The 20,362-nt window shown below is 43.4% G+C and overlaps 1 protein-coding gene across 1 annotated transcript; it reads right to left on the bottom strand.

Annotated features, from left to right (window-relative positions):
* Positions 1 to 1,013: 1,013 nt before the first annotated feature.
* GGCT (gamma-glutamylcyclotransferase) lies at positions 1,014 to 18,746 on the bottom strand. The gene is made up of 5 exons (XM_034760881.1): positions 18,564 to 18,746; positions 17,625 to 17,792; positions 10,123 to 10,268; positions 5,787 to 5,922; positions 1,014 to 2,182 (listed from the first exon to the last, which is right to left on the bottom strand). The coding sequence occupies exons 1-5, from the start codon at positions 18,696 to 18,698 to the stop codon at positions 2,033 to 2,035; spliced, it is 735 nt and encodes a 244-aa protein (XP_034616772.1). The 5' UTR covers positions 18,699 to 18,746; the 3' UTR covers positions 1,014 to 2,032.
* Positions 18,747 to 20,362: the final 1,616 nt, after the last annotated feature.

Genomic DNA, 20,362 nt, shown 5'->3' with positions numbered 1-20,362 from the left:
CGCCATTACAGGTAGAATGCTGTCCTTCTGTTGTACTTAAAGTACTGCACAGGATCTTTTCAGGGGGAATAAGGCAAAGCGCCACATTTATTGGTAATACATGTATCAATCAACACTGTATCATATGCATATTATATAAGTACTATAACTGCACTGGCCAGGTGAGTTAGATGGGGGAGGGGTGGAGCCGGGCTTTTGCCAGTCCGGATCGATGCTCCGATGTTGACAAGACGAGACCCAGGGTCCTCTGCAAGACACCTCACATTTATAGCAGCTTCCCTCTCATGCAAATCTGTACCAGATTCAAAAACCTGTATCTGTGTCCGTTGGTCCTTTGTGCTGCTTCTTTCTGGGTATTGTCCCAGTGCTATTCAAAGAAAGTGTTTTCAAAAGAAGGTGCTTGCTTCTAACCCCCAAGGCCGTCAATATGTGTGCTGTTCTTTAGTGAGCCCACTTGACAAGTTTTATTGTTCTTGGATTTGGATTCCTTCCCCTCTCCAACTATTGCAGCAGTCTGGAGGTGCTTGCCTTCCATGCCTTTACTCATTCAGACCTGGTTCATTCAACAGGGCAATTGATTAAAAGGGGGGTGGGAGGGATCTTATTCTATTCCTAGCAAAAAGACATTTAACATTATACCAAGGCTCAATACAAAGTTTTCTATATAAGGATCTGATACAAAGTTGTATGAAATTAGAGGCATAATACAAAGTCATATGAAAATTATGTGAAGATGCTTAATGCAGAGATTTATCTATACTTTGCTGGTAACTTCCTTAAGGGCATGAGTTGCCTCTTAGACCAGTGGTTCTCAAAGCCAGTCTACCGCTTGTTCAGGGAAAGACCTTGGCGGGCCGGGCCAGTTTGTTTACCTGCTGCATCCGCAGGTTCGGCCAATCGCAGCTCCCATTGGTCTGGAGCAGCGAACCGCAGCAAGTGGGAGCCGCGATCAGCTGAACCTGCGGACGCAACAGGTAAACAAACCCTCCCGGCCCACTAGGGCCTTTCCCTGAACAAGCGGCGGACCAGCTTTGAGAACCACTGTCTTAGACTAACGTTTTCAAAATAATATTTTCTATGGAAAATATTTGTGTTTTAAATTCCTTTCTTTTCTTGCTTAAACTGACTTTTAAGTGACCAGTATCCAGTGGCATGACATATTAGTACACAAGGGTTGACTGCACACCTAAAAGGTAAAGAGTAGCCAATGATTAACTTTTAAAAGCAAATGGATACACCTCCTGGACAAAGAAAAAAAAAAATCTTGCTGTACAGAACATAGGTGCTGGAACTAGTGGTGCAAGGGGTGCTGCTGCACCCCCCATCTTGAAGAGGTTTCCATTATATACAGGGTTTACAGTTTGGTTCAATGACTCAGCACCCCTGCTACAGAAGTTAGATATGTAAAAATCCAAATCGGTATCAGCTTAATTCCCTGCTTTGCATCCCAATGAACCTTATGTACATTTGGAAAAAAAAAAGTTTTTTTAAACCTGCTTGGAGAACTGTGTGCACAGCACTTAAGAACTGTAGCTTGATCCTACAACTCTTAATCCTAGAACACAGCAGCATGTGCACATGACTACCAAGCTGGCTTTTCTCTTTAGTTCTGCTTATAGATGTATTCTTTAATACATCATATAGTTAAAGAACTATATGAACTTTACCAGCACTGTATGAGAACTACAGAAAGTTAAGATTTGCAAAGATTTACGTGCTTAGCTTTAGATGTGGTACATACAGTTAAGCATGTACATAGGTCTTCGCAAGCTTAAGACCTTAAATTGCATATTCAATCCAATACCTTACTGAACTACACAAACGTATCAAGTTTGCCCTTCTTTATCAAAGAAGGAAATTATTGCTAATCAGTATATTGAGAAGACAGATGCCTAAATCAAAATGAAAAATTCATATATTCCAAGACCAGAAAGGACCACAGTGATAATCTAATCTGACCTCCGGTATAACACAGGCTATAGAATTAAATCAGGCAAGGAAGTGGAACTGGAAATATTTTGGGGATACTTTTCTACTGAGTTGTTGTTTCTGTCTCTTTAATAGCAGCTTCAATTTCTTCAAAGATTGATAATGGTCCCGCATAGTTGTTCGTTTCTATAGCTTCTAATTTCTTCTGATAGGCAGTTGGCAAGCCATTCTGTTTTGCACCCATACAGATGACCTACAATTAAAAAAAAACCTTTTAATATCACTTTACAATAAAAGAGTTAGATCACACAAACCTTTACTTGTGTAAAAATAGTACCATTTAAGGTGATGGGACTAAAACAAAACCCTATGTACACCCTACCTACCCAGAAAAAGGAAGGCAGCCAAAGACACCATGAAGACTACTAACGATCTCTCTAGTGCCAATATAATTAACCTGAAGCAGCTCAGATACTGCCAGGATGGGTACTAGTACAAAACCCCTAGGAGGCTACTGTGTAAGGCACTGAGAGATCAGGCACTTAATGATTCAATTAATACTCCTAGGGGAATTCTGCATCACTGTGCATGCGCAGAATTCATGTCCCCCACAGATTTCTTTGACAGAAATATGATATCTGACAGGGAAGCAAAGGGAAGCTGCAAGAGCGGTCACATGCCCCTCCCTGGCAGCACAGGCAGGTTGGTTTATGTGTCCGGAGCAGCCAGTAGAGACATAAATCACCACGGTGATGGTGCTGGACAGTCATGTGAGAGAGAGACTGTCCCTCTCGCTCACTATTGTAGCATGCTCAGCGTGGAGGGGCAGAGCTTCGAGGTGTTTCTGAGGAGATAGGTGTAGGACAGGCTCTGTCCCCTCAAGCAGAGCAGAATGTAGCAGCCTGCCTGCTTAGTGAATGCTGCTTTATCTTTGTGAATTCCCCCAGGAATATAAAACAGGTGTAAAAGTTTTAAGGCTCCTTTACATTGCCAGAGTGGTGTAAAGGACAGTATGGCCTTATAAATGCTTATGTTCCTTTAGTGATCAGAACTGGTCTAACTTTTTGGACTGAAAAAAATCCTTATCAAAATGTATTCCATGAATTGTTTTCTACTTCCTTTTCTGGAGATGGTCAGTAGCCAATATAAATTGAGAGTTTGATTCCTCAGTCCTCACTTACTCTTCAGTTACTTATGATGTAACACTGAGCATACGGCTGCATATATTTGTTGACTAATAACTAGAAATAAAGGGTGAAACCTATCTACATTACTATTAGGTATTTGGGGATTTCCTCCAATGCTCCTTCCTCCCATTCTCCATCCATTGTAGTGTAGTTTAAATAAATTACCAAAATAATTGAAACCAGAGTGATTACATTGCATTATTTTGACAAATAAAATATGCAGAATTTTAAAATTTTTGTGCACAGAATTCCCCCAGGAGCAAATTAATTTCCACCTTTAAGATATAGGATTTCAGTCTTCAACCAGCCTTAGCATAAGTTCTTCTAAGTGAGAAGTAATTATAACGCTTGAGTTATTACAGAAAAATCCTGAGATGGTACACCAACAGCTGCTGGGTCTTTCTAATTTGAATGGACAGTGGTGAATATGAGTAAGAACTACAGTAGCAAAGAAGCCATTTAGATGTAGCATACGTGAAGACAGTTTCTCTACTGTTTATTTTACTGAAGCTTTCCTTCCCCCACATAAGATAAATGAAAAAAAGTGTGTAGTGTAAGCCAAAACTATTCATGGGAAGTGAAAAGAAAAAATACAGGAAATTACTGGGGTGGAGGTTACAAAAATAAAAACCGCTTATCTCAGGTACCGAAGATACCACAGACGTACACACAGTGCACTTAGTCACTGACACAGCCATATGACATGAACAGCCCTACTTGTTCTCTTAAATAAAATCCTTTCACACAGAAGAAAAAGGTAGAAGAGAACCATAGGAAAACTAAGAGAGATTAGACTGAGAGAACACTTCCCTTACAGAAGGCAGTGTCAGAGTTGACGCAACTACAACGAAGAGTCAAATTTGGTTTGAGTCCCTGACAATACAATTGTTTTGAGAGAGGGAAGCCAGTGAGAAAAGAGAACTGATATAATTACTAATATAAACAGATACATATGCATGTTTTAAAAGCTCAGGCAGCAAGATACTATTGTGATGACAGACTCTGCCTAGTAGGTTAAAAAGCGTAAAAAGCGTAGGGCAGAGAATTTAAATACAGAAGCCAGGAAGTTACAATTCCCGTAACAGTCAGTTTTGTCACAAAAATACATGACTAACTGTACATATGTAGTACTGTATTAGATTACAGTGTATACAGTTAGATGACTGCCTTGTAAAGTTTTACTTGTAAGGGGTGATTTTGTTTGTCAAATAAAAGATCAGTTTTTCCCATTATCTTGGTATACATGCAGTATGGCAAGGAGAGCCCCAGACTATATATAAATTATCAACCTTGATGTTTGTATTAGCATAGTTGTATTTCTTCAAACAGCCCGCCCCAAAGATCTGTCTGGGAGAAAAGTAAGGGGGAAGTGATGGCTGCCAACACACTAGGGTTGCCTGGGTTAGAGTTCTTTAACAAAAAAACAGATTCTGATCCTGCAAGCTGATCCAAAGGGTCAAAAGGCGTGACATATGCATAGGGGTTATAGGATCAAGCCCAGTTAGTTATTTTCAGTAGAAAGTCACTATGGTAGCTTGTTGCTTTTATCTGTAATTCTGATTAGCTAAACATTTCTAGACATGTAGTCACACCACCTCTGGATAGGGCCTCAGACCTCACCAGCTAAGCAAGTCAGGACTGCTCAGTGCTTACGCACACCTCCAAAAAGAGTCAGTGTGCTGCAGAGTGGTGTTGGTGACATTGCACATGGAACTTTTTCTTCCAAACCAGTACTAAATCCGGGGACACGGATCAGCGTACATGTCGTGCTCCCCAGCAGTACCCGGCCCAAGCCAGGGAAGCTAATGATCCAACCAGCAGTCCAAATTCAGTGATGAATCCTGGTCACATGACACTTGAGGGACACTGCGCATACGCTAAGAAGTAGTACTAGACCAATCAGGGGTGGCTCAATGTATTTTGCCACCCCAAGCATGGCAGTCAGGCAGCCTTCGGCGGCATGCCTGCAGGAGGTCCATGGGTCCCGCGCCTTTGGCGTACCCGCTGCTGAATTGCCGCCAAAACTGCGAGACCAGCGGACGTCACAAAGGCATGCCGCCGAAGGCAGCCTGACTGCCGCCCTCATGGCGACCCAGCAGGCTGCTCCCCGCGGCTTGCTGCCCCAGTGCCTGGAGCTGCCCCTGAGACCAATGCCCCAGGGCCTGTGATGTTGGAGATGTCAAGCCAAGATACTAACTACCTTTAGTCATGAAAGATTCTATGGCACTTTTTACAAGAGTGGAGATATTAATATCTATGTCCTTGCCAGATTCCAGGTCAGGGTGTTAAGTTCTGTCCACTAAAATTCCCTTTGTGGCTTCAGTTTAGTACAGTGATCTTTTCTATCCCAAACTATTTTGTAAAGTTGCTTAGTGCTTTTCAGCAGCTGATGCAACCTCACAGGTGGTTGCAAATGAATTGAGGAAGAAGCAATTCATGGGTGAGAGCACATGCTTTATGTACAATAGCCCAGATTTACCTTTTGTTTAGTTTCACTGAAGTCAGCAGACTAACAATAGGGATGTATTGGTTTGATACATTTAGAAAGAATTGAAATGCTATTTTAAGGGACTATGCTATATAGCAAATGCTGTTGTAAGAGACTATTATAAGTGGCAAGTAGTAATACAATATCCACTTCAGTTCACGCTCTTTTTAGATGATGCCTACTTTTTTATACTGTGGTGATGGGAGATCACAGATACAATCATTCATCTGATAACTTCGACAGGTCAGTACTTTTCCCTCTTGAGTTGGAACGTTGACTTCTATTGGACTGTAAATACCACCTTCAACTCCTTCTTGCCTGTAAAGAATCAAAACATTTCCTTTCATTCTGAACCACCAATACAGGGGAGAAAACTAACATGTATTTGAATAGGTGAGTTTTAGCATGCTAAATGCAAGGTGGCTTTTCGGCTGCAGTACTGAGTAATATTAATGTATTCCAATAATTTTGATCAATACTTGTATCTCGGAGTACTGAAATCAAAAAGTGAACAATACCATTGGCTTATTTTTTAGATCCAGAACAAATAGCGTAACAGCAAGCCTATCCCTGTAACCATGCAAGTTAACAGCAACGTTACTTTCTGCACCTCTTGGGAATCAGTTAATGTTTGGTATATAAATAAAATTTGATAATCCACAATATGCACACAACGAAATTATGAGAATTAAAAGACAATGCCAGAATCATTAAGTTCCACTTAGATAATGAAAATACTGCAAAATTTTACCTTGCCCCTTTAATTATTTTTAAATAGAGATAATTCTAAAGTGAGGAAACTCCCACAGTTCTTGGGCAAAGCACATCCTTGTGAACAACCCAGCACACCCATCAACATGCCCAGACCTTGTAGTTTGTATGTAGAACTTGCACAATAGCAGTGAGCTACGAGATTATATCGAGAACCACCATAACTAGTTTCTTTCAAAAGAAAGATTTGCCCAGGGGGAGGACAGTGGATTAAAAACACAGTGCTAAAAAGTTAAAATTAGCTTCTAATACAAATCTAAATAAATTGGCAGTAATGGGTGAACTTAGTTCAAATGTCATGAGATCAGGGATATTAGATACGGTAGCATCTAACAGGAATTTAGATACGATAGTTAACTGCTTAGCTGAACACGACAGGTAAAAATGTGACCACTTAGAATACCCTGTCTAGGTTTTAGCAGTATTCATCACAATGGTATCCAAGTATCTGACAAATTATATTTTCAAATGAAAACAACATCTAATCACTTTTACAAGTGATTTAACATACTAGCAGAGTATGGCCCCAGCTGGCTCACTGCAGGCAGACCCTGCATGGAACTAACAGGAAGATTGCAGCCTACAAACAAATGGAATGTAAACTTTAGAAACAGATTTCTGGGTCATAGCAGGGGGAAGGAAGATGAGAAGCCAATAGTGTCTTTTGCTTGGATTTAAGAGAGAGAAAGTGTCAGGTCAAACAAATTTTATGAAATGTAAATTTTAGGCTAAGACAAAACCTCCAAAAACTTACAATCAAGAGAAGTGTCTCCAAGAAGTTTAATACCAAGGAAAGCAAAGACACAAAGATCCCTCTCCCTTGTTTGTAACTCAAGCATTGTATTGTTTAGCTAGTAAATGAGGAACTAAAAGTGAAATTGACTACACATTATCCAAAAACAGAAGACTACTTTCATTGTCCATGCTGAGAAAAAGTGCAAAAAGTGAACACACAGTAAAAAGCAAAACTGGATTTTTCAGGTTTAATAATACAACATAATTTAAGGAAAGTTAATCTATTTTTTAGCTACAACTATGTCCCAATCCTGCAGACACTTACAAATGTGCGCAACTACAAAGAGAAAACAGTTCCACTGATTTCAGCAGGACTATTTGCTGTCTGTGCTTAACTCTACACATTTAAGGCTTTGTCTACACTAGCACATTTGTCAGCAAAAGTTTTGTCGGTCAGGGATGTGGAAAAAAAAAAAAAAAAAAAAAAAACCACACACCCCTGATCAACATACATTTCACCAACAAAAGTGCTGGTGTGGACAGTGCTATGTCGGCAGGAGAGGCTCTACTGCCAACATCGCTAACGCTGCTCATTGGGGGTGATTTAAATATGCTGGCAGGAGAACTCTCTCCTGTCAGCAAAGAGCAGCTACACAGGAGACCTTACAACAGCACAGCTGTAGCGGTACAGCTGTGCCACTGTAAGATCTATAGTGCAGACATAATGTAACCCTTTGCAGGATTGGGGCCATAGTCCTTAAAAGGACACTGACACATTATCGGAACAAAAACCAACATAAGTATTTTAACAGGTAGAAATCCTGGTAATTAAATTATTTCTAGAGGGCAAGGAGTGCAGAAAGGGGAAAAGTTAACACCCACAAAAAGCAAATTTTCTAACAACAGATAAAAATAGTTTCCTATCACTTTTTACTTCATGGTTACTCCATCATAATTATACCAGATCACTAGGAAGACAGGGTAGATAAAACCTGAATATCTAGTGAAAAGACTAGCACTAGATTTTTTTTAAATCAGGTTTTCTTTATAGGTCATAAAGAAGCAAAGAGGACAAATCCAGTTTCTTTCCTTTTGAAGATCACCTTTAGGACCTATTCATGAACTGTCGGGGGAGCAAGCCAGCAATGCTAATGCCCATCCTGTAACTTTTCTGTTGAGTTAGAACAGTTGAGTCTCCAGAGCTGCCAATCAGGTACCTTTTACTAGCATTAAAAGTGATTAAAAGTGATTTAAAACTCCACAATACAAATTACAATTATTTATCAATCAACCTTTCTTTCCTGACAGTGCTGGTAGGGGCAGTATCTTCCCTCATAGACAGAAATAGTTATGGGATCTTTAGCTCTGTGAAGTATTTTAGGTTTCAGGAACGCATGACAAGTTAAGTTGTTGTACAAAAGAGACAGGATCTTATAAGTGAGAGCAGTAAGGTGCAGAGAAGAATTGGGTAGGAGAAAGAGTGAGGACTTCTCCCCAGTGAGAAGTATACAAGGTAATTAACTGCTCAGATTTAATCTAATTCCAATGTCTCCAAACTAAACTTTGTAACCTTAATTTTATTCCTCAAATCCTGAAAGCATTCATAATGGGCCTGATCCTGTGAGGGGCTGAAGTCAATGGTAGCTGAGAGCACTCAGCCCCTTGCAGATTCAGACTCATTATACACCATTAATGTGCAAGTTGAAATTTCAGTTTTATAGACTAGGCCACTAAGAGCTGTAATAAAACAAGAAGTACAGAGCTCTGGCCAAAGTTTCCAAACGGTGTCTAAAGTTAGGCTCCTAAATACTTATTAAGGCACCCACAAAAGAGGGGGATGATTTTCTGAGGTTCTTAGCCATGTACTGCCTCAGCGCTCTCCAGCATGCAGACAGGCAGGCAAGCAATTTGATAGGTCACAGAACTATCTAAGTTGTCACTAAACGGGGGCAGGACAGGTTTACATTGGGAGGGATAACTGAATCATCACAGGTTTCAGTGGTAGCCGTGTTAGTCTGTATCAGCAAAAAAAAAAAAAAAAAAGGGGGGGGGGGGAAGGAGTCCTTGTGGCACCTTAGAGACTAACAAATTTATTTGAGCATAAGCTTTCATGGGTTAGAACCCACTTCATGAGATGTATAAAGTAAAAGATACAGGAGCAGGTATAAATACATGAAAGGATGTGGGGTGCTTTACCAGTCTAACGAGATAAATCAATTAACAGCAGGATACCAAGGGAGGAGAAATAACTTTTGAAGTGGTAAGAGAGTGGCCCATTACAGACAGTTGACAAGAAGGTGTGAGTAACAGTAGGGAGAAATTAGTATCGGGGAAATTAAGTTTAGGTTTTGTAATAACTCAACCACTCCCAGTCTTTATTCAGGCCTAATCTGATGGTATCCAGTTTGCAAATTAATTCCAGTTCTGCAGGTTCATGTTGGAGTCCGTTTTTGAAGTTTTTTTGTTGAAGAGTTGCCACTTTGAGGTCTGTTATTGAGTGACCAGAGAGACTGACGTGTTCTCCTACCGGTTTTTTAATGTTATGATTCCTGATGTCAGGCTGACTTAGAACAATGCTTCCTCAGCTCTCATCCCCGCTACTCTACTTGTGCTACATTGATGACATCATCATCTGGACCCATGGGAAGGAGGGCCTTGAGGAATTCCACCAAGATTTCAACGATTTCCACCCTACCATCAACCTCAGCCTGGACCAGTCCACACAAGAGGTCCACTTCCTAGACACTACAGTGCTACTAAGCAATGGTCACATAAACATCACCCTATACCGGAAACCTACTGACCACTATACTTACCACATGCCTCCAGCTTTCATCCAAACCACATCACACAATCCATTGTCCACAGCCAAGCTCTAAGATACAAATTTGTGTTTTAGAATCCAATGTGTTCTTCCTGATCCAAAACAAACCCACCACACTGATTATTGAAAAATAACCATTGCATTTGGCTTGCTTTCTAAAGTGACACAAGACATTAAAATGCACCTACTGATCCAGCGAATTTAAATTGCTAGCGTTCATTTTCCATACTACTCCCCACACTTCGTCTCCAGGGCTTTGAACAATGGTAGCTGTACTTCCATGCCAGTAAGAACTTGCTTTGCCTCGATGATTGCCAAAAACGAGTTTAAAATCCTGCAAATTAAACCAATACAAATGATCAATTTCCACTTAGTGATTTGGGTTTTCTTAACAAAGTACTAGCTTAAGCGAAGTCTACAAGAAGAGCCAGCATAGCCACAAGGAAGGAAGTTACTTTTCCTTCATTAAGGATGTGATCCAGCTCCCACTGGGATCAATTGGTTACTTTCTGCAGATTTCAGTGGCAGTTTCATCAGGCCCCAAGAAAAATAATTGGTTTGGGGACGGAAGACAGGTATGGTAGGTTCATTTTTAGTGATGATGGAGCTGCATTGTGAAATTTGGGCCCAGATCTGGGCCCATCTCTATGTTTTAGGCCAAACAACTGACAATTCTCCTAAAGAGTTGCTAGACAATGGGGCTGGCAGAGAAAGCGCCACAACCTCATCTCAACATAATAGACACATCCTACATTAAATACAATACAGTAACATTAAAGGGATGTCAGTGACTTCCTGAAGTTAAAATCCTGTTTCCGTAATGGTTTTCTGCTGCCCTTCAAAGGTTTGGAAGGGGTTTTTGGGTGGGCCTGAGAGCCACAGCACCAAACCTGTCAGGGCTGAGTACTCCTCTTTGTCCCCTTCCTCTCCGTGTACATGCCCGTCAGCTGCTTATCCCTGCTCAACTTTTGGTGCTGCTTTGACTCGTGAACCCCCTCTTGAAGGATGGAAGGAAGAGCATGCATCTGAACCGCCCCGAGCAGGGCATGTGAGAAGTCATCCTGCTAGCATATGAGAAAAAAAAGGAACTGAAACTGACCAACAAAAGTGAGTAGGCAGAAAGTGCTATCAAATGCACAAAGTAAATTGAAAAAAAGTTTCTAATTCTAATTCTTCAGTTACCTGTAAGAACAATAGGTGAGAGTCTTCTAAGGGATATTTTCATCTTTTTTTTTTTTTTTTTATAAAACCCATTGTAGGTACAAAATTGAGATTCTTTTAGAACTCACACACCTCCTGTTCTCACAAGTAAAACCTAACTTTACTATAAAACAAGGGTTTCAAAGTCCCGGCCCGCGGGCCATCTGCAGCTTGAGAACCTACCCACTGCGCACGCAGAGGAGACGCATGCAGCCAGCCACGCTGCCAGCTTGGTCTGCTACAGGCGCTGCCCCTCGAAGCTCCCAGTGGCTGGGGGAGAGGGACAGAGATACCATCACTAGTTGCCAGGCAGAGTCAGCCATGGAGGCAGCAGCACTTTTTTCCACAATGAATATAAACATCTGATGCACACCTTGCTACAATCCGAAGGTTCCAACTGCTCAGTCACTGAGGCCAAACATCAACAAACTGACAGAACTGAAGCATTGCCAGGTGTCTGACAAACACTAAAAACTCTCTAGCAGGCGAAGAATTTTATTAAGTTGTATGACACTTTTATTAGTTCTAAGAAATTCAAAATAAAAAAAATACAATAGAAACATTTGCTTTTCCGAATACCATCTTCAGTGACATTATTGGCCCGCTGGAGGATTTGAGGATTGGCACTGGCCCTAAGATAAACTGAGTTTGGAACCCCTGCTATAGTTTCCTTTAAAATAAAATACAGTAAAACTTTTCCTCCTATTTTTTTCAGTTTTACTTTGTGCATCGAACAGCACTCAGCACGTCGTGGAAACGGTGAGTGACTAATCAGTTGTCAGCCAGTTTCCAGTTTGTGTGTGCCTTTCATCCAGCAGCAGTGTAGAGAAACATTCTAAAGAAAGGTAGAAAAATTTAATTGTATCTACACCAATAACTGGATCACTCAAGAACAAGCAAAGTTCGTTAAACTACTTTTAAGCTGCAACCCCCTCCTTTCTTAAAACTGACTATATTTCAAATTGAAGTCCCTTTAAAGTGTTTTTAATTATGTTGAGGTTTTTAATTTCTGAAGTGAGCTACCTCTTACACATCTGCTCAAATATGTTTTTCAATCTTTAAAAATATTTCTGAAATTTGAAGGGCTTAAAAAAAAATCAGTTGTACACTTTGGAGGCTCTTGTCTGATCTACAATAAGCCATGAGGATGCAACAGGTGGTTTGGCAAAATATGCCCCATATATGAGAGAGTGCAACTAAACCCTCCAAAAAGCAACTTTTCTCAAAGTGCTCTCTAAAACAGGAACATACCTACATGAATGCTAATCCTCAGCCATTCCACGAGTTGCTACAAAGTGATTTCAGAGTGTAAGACTCCAGGCTAGATCCTGCAAACTCTCAAGCATGGGTAACGGTATGCACACCAGTAGTCTCACTGAAGTCATGGGCATAAAGTTACAGACATGTGCAAATGTTTGCAGGATTGAGCCCTCCTTCCCTTAAAGAGGTGGTCTTTCTGGTTTTTACAGAACTGAGCACATTGATGTGCTTAATTAATAAAAATTAATTATTTTTCGATCGTTTCTTAAGCTTTTCCTGTTTTGTTTTAAGACCACTTTGGATTTGATTCTGCAAGATGCTTTGCTCCTCCAGTGCCTATGGGAGTTAACAGAAATAAAGGCTCTGAGCACTACTTAGGCAAAAAAATGAAGGGCATGAGCCCTTCTCCTAAATGCTGATCCAATTTTCCTTGTCTGTTGCTTGTGTTCCTTGTTTTCTCTTGTCCATTTACCATAACCACGCATGTCCACTCCCTCAGCCCCACCCCCAAAGTTCAGATTGCTTCATTTTTACACACTGCTATCTTGCTTCTTTCTGTGAAAGCTAACACTCCTGTTCAGCATCCTTAAACTTTTATTCCAAGGCTAGTTTTGTCTTGCTAGCCTTACCTGGTTTCACTGTACAGAAATTACCAGAAATCAATTGTTAATCTGGGTAGTGCCTTTTCATTCTGAGATCTCTTTTCTTTTTGAAACACAGTATAACTGAATGAGTATGGAGCAGTGGATAAAAGGGAGCCTGTGTTAGCACACTGTACAGCTAGGACATAGGTCTGTTCTAAACAACCAGATATGGAGAGCCAGATCAGAACAGTTAACATGCTTTGCTACATAATATACTTACTGCATACCCTGAAAGTCAGTAAACAAACTGAAGGCTGCAATTGGGCAAAAAGTCTTCACACAACATTCTTTTGTTAGAGATACTGCACTTGGCTACTTTCAGCTCCTCCTTCGGGGCCTGATCCTGCCAGGTGCTGAGAAGCCTCTGATGTGCTGAGCATTTTTGACTTGTCAGTGATATTTGAAAGTGCTCAGCGTTTCAGATGATCAGGCTCTAATTGCCAGAAGACTGGTGGTTGAATGAGTACACTTATGACCATATGCTAGATATTGATCACAGTAATCTTTGGAACTTTCAGAGAACCTCTGATAGAGTTCGTCTTTCCCTCCAGTTGGCACTAGACCACCATACACTAGTCATTTAAATAAATATGTTGATATAAACAAAGAATGCAACTGTTAAGATCTTTTATACAGTAAGTCTAGATCAGTGGCTTAAATCTGAATGAGCAAGGTAGTTTATTTAACTGTCATGGAGATTACATTAACTTCTTACACAAAGGTGCTCTAAACAATAAATACTGTGTAAGAAAACTTTATACACTATCATTTGATAGCTGTTTAACAAATTCAATGAAAATTTAGTAATACATCCCAGCTGCTAGACCATTAAGATTAGTGCATCCCAAAATTATGGAAGGTACGTTCACTAAAACCATGTCTACACTTACAAGCTTACAGTGGCACAGCGGTACCCATGCAGCTGTGTAAGAGCGCTTGTGTAGACGCGTTATGCCGATGGGAGAGAGCTCTCCTCTCGACATAATAAAACCAGCTCAACGAGCGGCAGTAGTTATGTCCACAGAAGAGCATCTCTGGCTGACATAGTGCTGTGCACGTGAGCGCTTATGTCTCTCAGGGGGCTGTTTTTTTCACACTCCGGACTGAGAAAAAAGGTTTGCCAACATAAGTGTTAGTATAGACATGGCCTTAGTTTTGGTGATTAACGTTAAAGGGATACTTTCAGCTTAAGTCAGATATTGTAAACAAGTCAATTTCATTATCTAGATTAGTAGTAAAATCTGAGGTCAAAGTAAAAATTATTAAAAAAAAAAAAAAAATCGTGTCACTATCTTCCATTTACTTTTTGTCTCTCTCTGTTTGGAGAGCAGTCACTTTCACATCCCTAGCACTACAAACACCTGGGTTTCAGACACGCAAGGGAAGTATATTTGTTGTTAAAGCAACTATTTGCCCGGGAATGTATTTTTAAAAACTGTGGAAACATTAAAAATCAAAACGAATTGTAATTGTTATTTTATGACACATTTATGAGTGACTGTATTGCCTGCAGATGTCAGATAGTGATAGTAGTACTGGCTTCAGCTGAGGTTAATAGGATCTCCCAACAAGGCTTTGTCAGTGCATGTCAACCCTAACTTAAATATACACAAATAATCCACTCACACTTCTAGTGAAACCAGCAAAATAATCATGTTTTTGCAAGAAATGTGAAGTTGCAATTCACTGATTAAAAACTCCCTTTATGCCCAGACAAAACAGCATAACAAGCCTTGAACTGTGCTAGGCCTGGCTCTGAAAGAGAATTTTTCACTTGACCAGAGAAACCACCCTCTCCCTGGGGAAGGAGAGGCTTGCTCCCATCTATTTATCTGCCAGGAAACCGAGCTGTCCCAGTTTCCTTTCAGCCACCAGTTTCTCCAGGACTCCAGGACGAAACTGCAGAGTAAGTCATTCCAGCCTCAGTGAAATTTGTTGAAACAAGTAGTATGCAGCACCACTTTGAGTAGTAGAACCATCAAAGAATACCATACATATTACAATACTGAGGCATAAGAAAAATGAGAAGTTAGTAACTTGTTAGACTAAAGTAAAAATTTCTTGATTCTGAGAGTTTATCTAGCTCCTAATAAAAAAATTTGTCTACTAATCTCTCTCTTTCCGATATCTCATTTGCATCTTTTGGCACTCTTTATTCTAGCATATGAAGTCCTAACCAGCACTCTTAATTCAGCCAAACTCTTATTGGTTTCAGTGGGAGTTCTCTCTCAGGAAGAAGTGCCCTTATGTAGCAAAATATTTTTCCAAGGAGTTCTTTGACGTCTTCATTGCATTACACTTTAAGCAGGATATAAATTATCAAACAGCATAAAGTACAACTTCAGCACAATTTTCCTCATAGTTTTAACAAGGTTTGATCTGCTAACATGGGTTGTTTAAAAAAAAAAATGCAACTCTTAGCTAATCAGGATTTGTAGACTTTTAGACCTTCCATTATTATTTCTGAGAGTCATTCAAAAGGTTAATGCAAAGATCTTCACCAAAACTGATTCCATCTGCCCCCTGGAGGATAAGCTACATGACACTGACTCTGGTCTGATATTGACTGGATACCCAGTTTTAGATATCAGGGGGTAGCCGTGTTAGTCTGTATCTACAAAACGAAAGCTTATGCCCAAATAAATCTGTTAGTCTTTAAGGTGCCACCAGACTCTTTGTTGTTTTTTCCAGTTTTAGATGCACTTAAGAGATGAGAAGTTCACGATAGTAGCCAAGATGACTGGAAAACTTGACTTTGGGGGCAATGTGGTTACATTCAAAACATCAAGCAGCTTAGAATTGATAAACAAAAAGCAGAATTATGAAGGGTAAGGGATGATCTTGTTAGAACACTGGACATGAAGTCAGGAGATCCAGGTTTTACATTCTGGCTCTGCCGTGAGCTTCCGGGGTGACCTTGGGTAAGTCACTTTAAGGCTTTATGCCTCCATTTCTTCATCTCTAACCATGGGCATAATAATGTTTCTCTCATTCATACATGAGAGACTTAATTCAGTAATGTTTGCCAAGTGCTTTGAGAGCCTCCAGTGGAGTATTATATAAGGGTACGTCTATACTTACCTCCGGGTTCGGCGGTAAGCAATCAATTTTCTGGGATCGATTTATCGCGTCTTGTCTAGATGCGATAAATCGATCCCGGAAGTGCTCGCTGTCGATGCCGGTACTCCTGCTCTGCGAGAGGAGTACGGCGGAGCCTGCCTGCCGCGCGTGGACCCGCGGTAAGTACCTTGTAGTTCGAACTAAGGTACTTCGACTTCAGCTACATTATTCACGTAGCTGAAGTTGCGTATCTTAGTTCGAATTGGGGGGGGTTAGTGTGGACCAGCCCTAAGTGTTAAGCATAGGGTGACCAGACGTCCCGATTTTATCGGGACTGTCCCGATATTTGCTTCTTTGTCCCGCGTCCCGACCAATGTTTGGTCGGGACACTGGACAAAGAAGAAATTTTGCCTTCCGTTCTGGCGCTCGGGCCCCCCGCCGCCCCGGCTCCGCCCTCTCCTTCCCCCATTGGCTCCCTCCCCAAATCCCTGCCCTGGCCCCGCCCCTTCCCCAGCATTCCTCCTCCCTCCCAGGCTTGCAGCATGGCGGCGCATGCTCCAGCTCTGCAGCCCGCAGGGCAACACGGTGGGTCCAGTCGGGGGCAGTGCGGAGCGGGCAGGGGCTGGGTGGGTGGCGCGGGGGCGTGGGCCGAATCCCTACTGCTGCTGGGGAGCCCCGCGCCTCTCCCTCCCGCTCGTGGCTGCGGCTCCTTCCCGGCGGGACGCGCCCCCCAGCCTGCCCCGGGCATATGCGGCACTCGTCCAGCTGCTCCTTCCTGGCGGGAGGGAGACTAGGCACGGGGGACGCGTGCCGCATGTGCCCGGGGCACTGGGGGGGCGCGTCCCGCCGGGAAGGAGCCACAGCCGCGAGCGGGCGGGAGAGGCGCGGGCCTCCTTGGCAGCAGCGGGGATTCGGCCCCTGCCGCCCCCCCGGCTCCTGCCCGCTCCGTGCTGCCCCCGCCCAGACCCACTGCTCCCTGCATATGCCCGTGGCGGGCCAGGGGGCGGGAGGCTCCGTGGGGAGGGCAGCGCGCGGGGCCTGCTAATGCCCCATGCCCCTTAAAACTCTTTTTTTTTTTTGGCTCCGCCCCATCCCAATATTTTATACTGGTAATCTGGTCACCCTAGTTAAGCATATAAGGATACAGTATCTAAGAGGGGCTCTAAGCACTCAGAACTTTTCCAGTTACATGCTGCTTGGTGCCTGGAGTGTCCCTGAAAAGAGTATTTTCAATTCAGGTAGCCTATGAAGCAATGGAATGAAGGCAGCAGCAGCACTACTCAGGTAATGTTCAGACATGAGCTTAGAGCTTCACAAAGCGTACTTCAATATTCTACAGGCTTAAAAATAAAATGAAGTGTTAGTGAAATGTAACAAACATTTTCCCTAATGTAGCAGCTATGCCTCCTCCCCAGATTCCTGAAACTATAACTAAAACACAGATTAAGGCTAAATTTCTTTGGCACATATAAAGGAAAGGCCAAAGATTGGAGAATACAGGGTTCCATCTCTCCATAGATACAGACCTGCAAGTTGGCTACAGCATAGAAAGTGGCAGATGGGTTTTTTAGCAGGATCCTCTCCCGAAGCAGGTTACTGCCATAAGCAAAATACAGGAAACTGTCCTCCCCACAGGTACTGACTCCCAAACCGCCACCCGACCTGGTACAAACACAGCTCCGGGGAGTCTCCATCTACCATACATAGAATAATAAAAAAGCAAGTGTTAAAGGAAATCTCAACAGTACTTGTTGATGAACTCCACTTATACCCCTCCTCGCTCCCCCTGGCCTTGTGGCTTCCGTGGCTCCTTCACCATCTTTCTTGCAACAGCTACACCCCCATTTTCCCTTCCCCTTTGCTCCTGTTTTCTCTCTTGGTGGCTGCTCCCCTGGCTTATAAACAGTGGCTTATAAACATCCGCTCTGGTGCGGATGGAGGAGTAAAAGCATATTTAGGCTGGAAAAGTCTTAACTCCGCTGTACTTGGCCCCATAGCTGCCTCCAAGGGCGGTGGTGGCGGCCATCCCACTGCTGGGGACAGAGCCGTGGAGAACAGCCAGGATCAATGCCTCTGCGAGAAGGCCCACATGCCTGCTCCGGCTGCAGGGGTCTCTGATCGCCGCCCCAGGGCTAGAGGGGAGCTCCAGCGGCCGCACAGCCGGCATCCGGCTCCAGCGCGGTGCAGGGCGCTTCCCTGCCCAGGCGGCTTTCACGGCTCAGGCAGGCGACCCGCGCCCAGCAGCCACGGTGAGCGGCGCTAGGTCCGTGGCTCCCCACACCAGCGCTGCGCTACCCCGGGCCCTACAGCCCCAGGGCGGGTACGGGGGAGGAGAGGCCGGGCACTGCAGGGGGACACCCCAGGGCGGCGCAAGGCCCAGATGCAGCCGCACAGCTGCCTGCCCGGTGATGAGCAGCCGGGCCGCGGGGACCCCCCCTTGACCGGTCCGGCGATCCCAGCCTCACCTCCCGGCCAGGAGGGCGCCGCGCGGCTGCCGCTGGAGCAGGGACAGCTGATCCCGCGGCAGAGACAGCGGACCGAGCCGCCCGGCTGGCAACTGCATAACAGCGCTCCCCATTGGCCAAGTGCCCTGCCGCCATGCAGCCGCTCCTGATTGGCCGCCGCCGGCTCGGCAGTCCCCAGAGCGATTCTCCTCTCGGGCGGGAACACCCACTGGCTGCTTGGAGCGGCACGGAGTGACGTCGGGAGGACGCTCCGCCCCCTGCTGACCTGTTCCCTGTGGGCTGCTGGCCTAGCCAAAGGGCAGTGAGGGGGGAGGTGCCAGGAGGAGGGGGAACACTGGTGGAAGCGGGGCCGGTGCAAGGTGCAAGACTGGGGAGGGCTACTATTACCTCACTGCTAAGGGCAGGCCCCTGGACGCCACTGAAATCCAGATGTGAGCCTTGCCTAGTGATGCACATCTGGAAAAATAATGCCAGATAGGCATGTAGAACCGTGGCATGTAAATTCACCGTCACTGCTCCAGAGAGATCTTGGCATCGCCATGGAAAGTTCTCCAAACATTTCAGCTCAACAGGCCGCAGTGGTCAAAAAGGTAAACATTCTTAGGCAGTGTGAGGAAAGGGATGGAAAATAAGGCAGAAAATAACATACTGCCACTGTATAAATCCATAGCGTGCGTGCCCACTCTTTGAATACTGTGACCCGTTCTGGTCACCTCATCTCAAAAACGATAACTGGGCAAGGAACAGAGAAGGGCAACACAGATGATCAGGGGCATGGAATGGCTTCCGTACAAAGAGAGGCTAAAAAGATTAGGGCTGTTCGGTTTAGAAAAGAGATGATGGGGGGGAGGGGGAGATGGGATAGGATAAAGGTCTATAAAATTATGAGTGGGGTGGAAAAAGTGAATAGATAAGTGTTTATGCTTTTCCATAATACAAAACCCAGGGATCACCTGCTGAAATTAATAGGAAGCAGATTGAATACAAACAAGAGGAACTACTTTTTCATAAACACCAAACTAACCTGTGGAACTCATTGCCAGGGAGGTTTGGTGGCCGAAAGAATAACTGGGTTAAAAAAAGAACTAGATAAGGTCACTGAGAATAGGTCAATCAACAGCTGTTAGCCAAGATGATCCGGGATGTAACCCTATGCCTAGGGCAACTCTAAAGCTCTGAGTGCCAAAGCCAGGTGGGGAGGATGGGTGGAGCTCTTCAAAATTGCCCTGTTCTGTACACTCCCCCTGAAGTTCTGGTACTACTGGCTACAGTCAAAGACAGGGTACATGGCTAGATGCATCATTGGTCTCACCCAATATGGCCATTATGTTCTTATTGTAAAGGGCAGAGAGTCATGGTAGCACTAGCACAGCTCTTGCGTGGGAACCTGGCAGAAGTATAAGCAGTTTACAAAAAAAAAAAAAACAAGAGACCATATTGTACCCACTGCTTTCTCTCTAAGTGAATCGCTTTTGCACATTAAGTGTGGACAAATGATTCACAGCTGAATCTTAGGGGCCCAACCTGGGTTTCAGTGGCAAAAAGTTATTTGGTAGTGTCTTAAATGGGAAAGAGTAATTGAAGTGAAACCTGCTTGGAGGAACGAGATGTCCAGTGGGCAGCTTTGCTTTTGATGACACTGCTTTAGAGCATTTCCAAGGTTTTCAATTTTGCAGTAAACTTTGGATCAGTCTTTTGTTAAGCACAGTTAGGCAATCAATTTTTTGATGGTCCCCTAGGTGGTCCATTAAAGAAAGGTTTCACTTTTGTATAAAGGCACTCTAGGGCATGTTTTATTT

This window comes from Trachemys scripta, chromosome 2 (assembly GCF_013100865.1).
Source record: "Trachemys scripta elegans isolate TJP31775 chromosome 2, CAS_Tse_1.0, whole genome shotgun sequence".
Classification (NCBI taxonomy): domain Eukaryota; kingdom Metazoa; phylum Chordata; order Testudines; family Emydidae; genus Trachemys; species Trachemys scripta.
Note: the sequence above shows the minus strand (reverse complement) of the source record. Positions and strands in the feature narration are given on the sequence as shown.

Bases quoted from the DNA above. Each gene is read 5' to 3' on its own strand.
- GGCT (XM_034760881.1), bottom strand. From the start codon at position 18,698: ATGGCGGCAGGGCACTTGGCCAATGGGGAGCGCTGTTATGCAGTTGCC. The intron at 17,793-18,563 runs GTGAGGCTGGGA...TATGTATGGTAG, and splicing joins GGCGCCCTCCTGGCCGGGAG to ATGGAGACTCCCCGGAGCTG. The intron at 2,183-5,786 runs GTAGGCATCATC...TTTTAATTGTAG, and splicing joins CATCACCACAGTATAAAAAA to GTCATCTGTATGGGTGCAAA.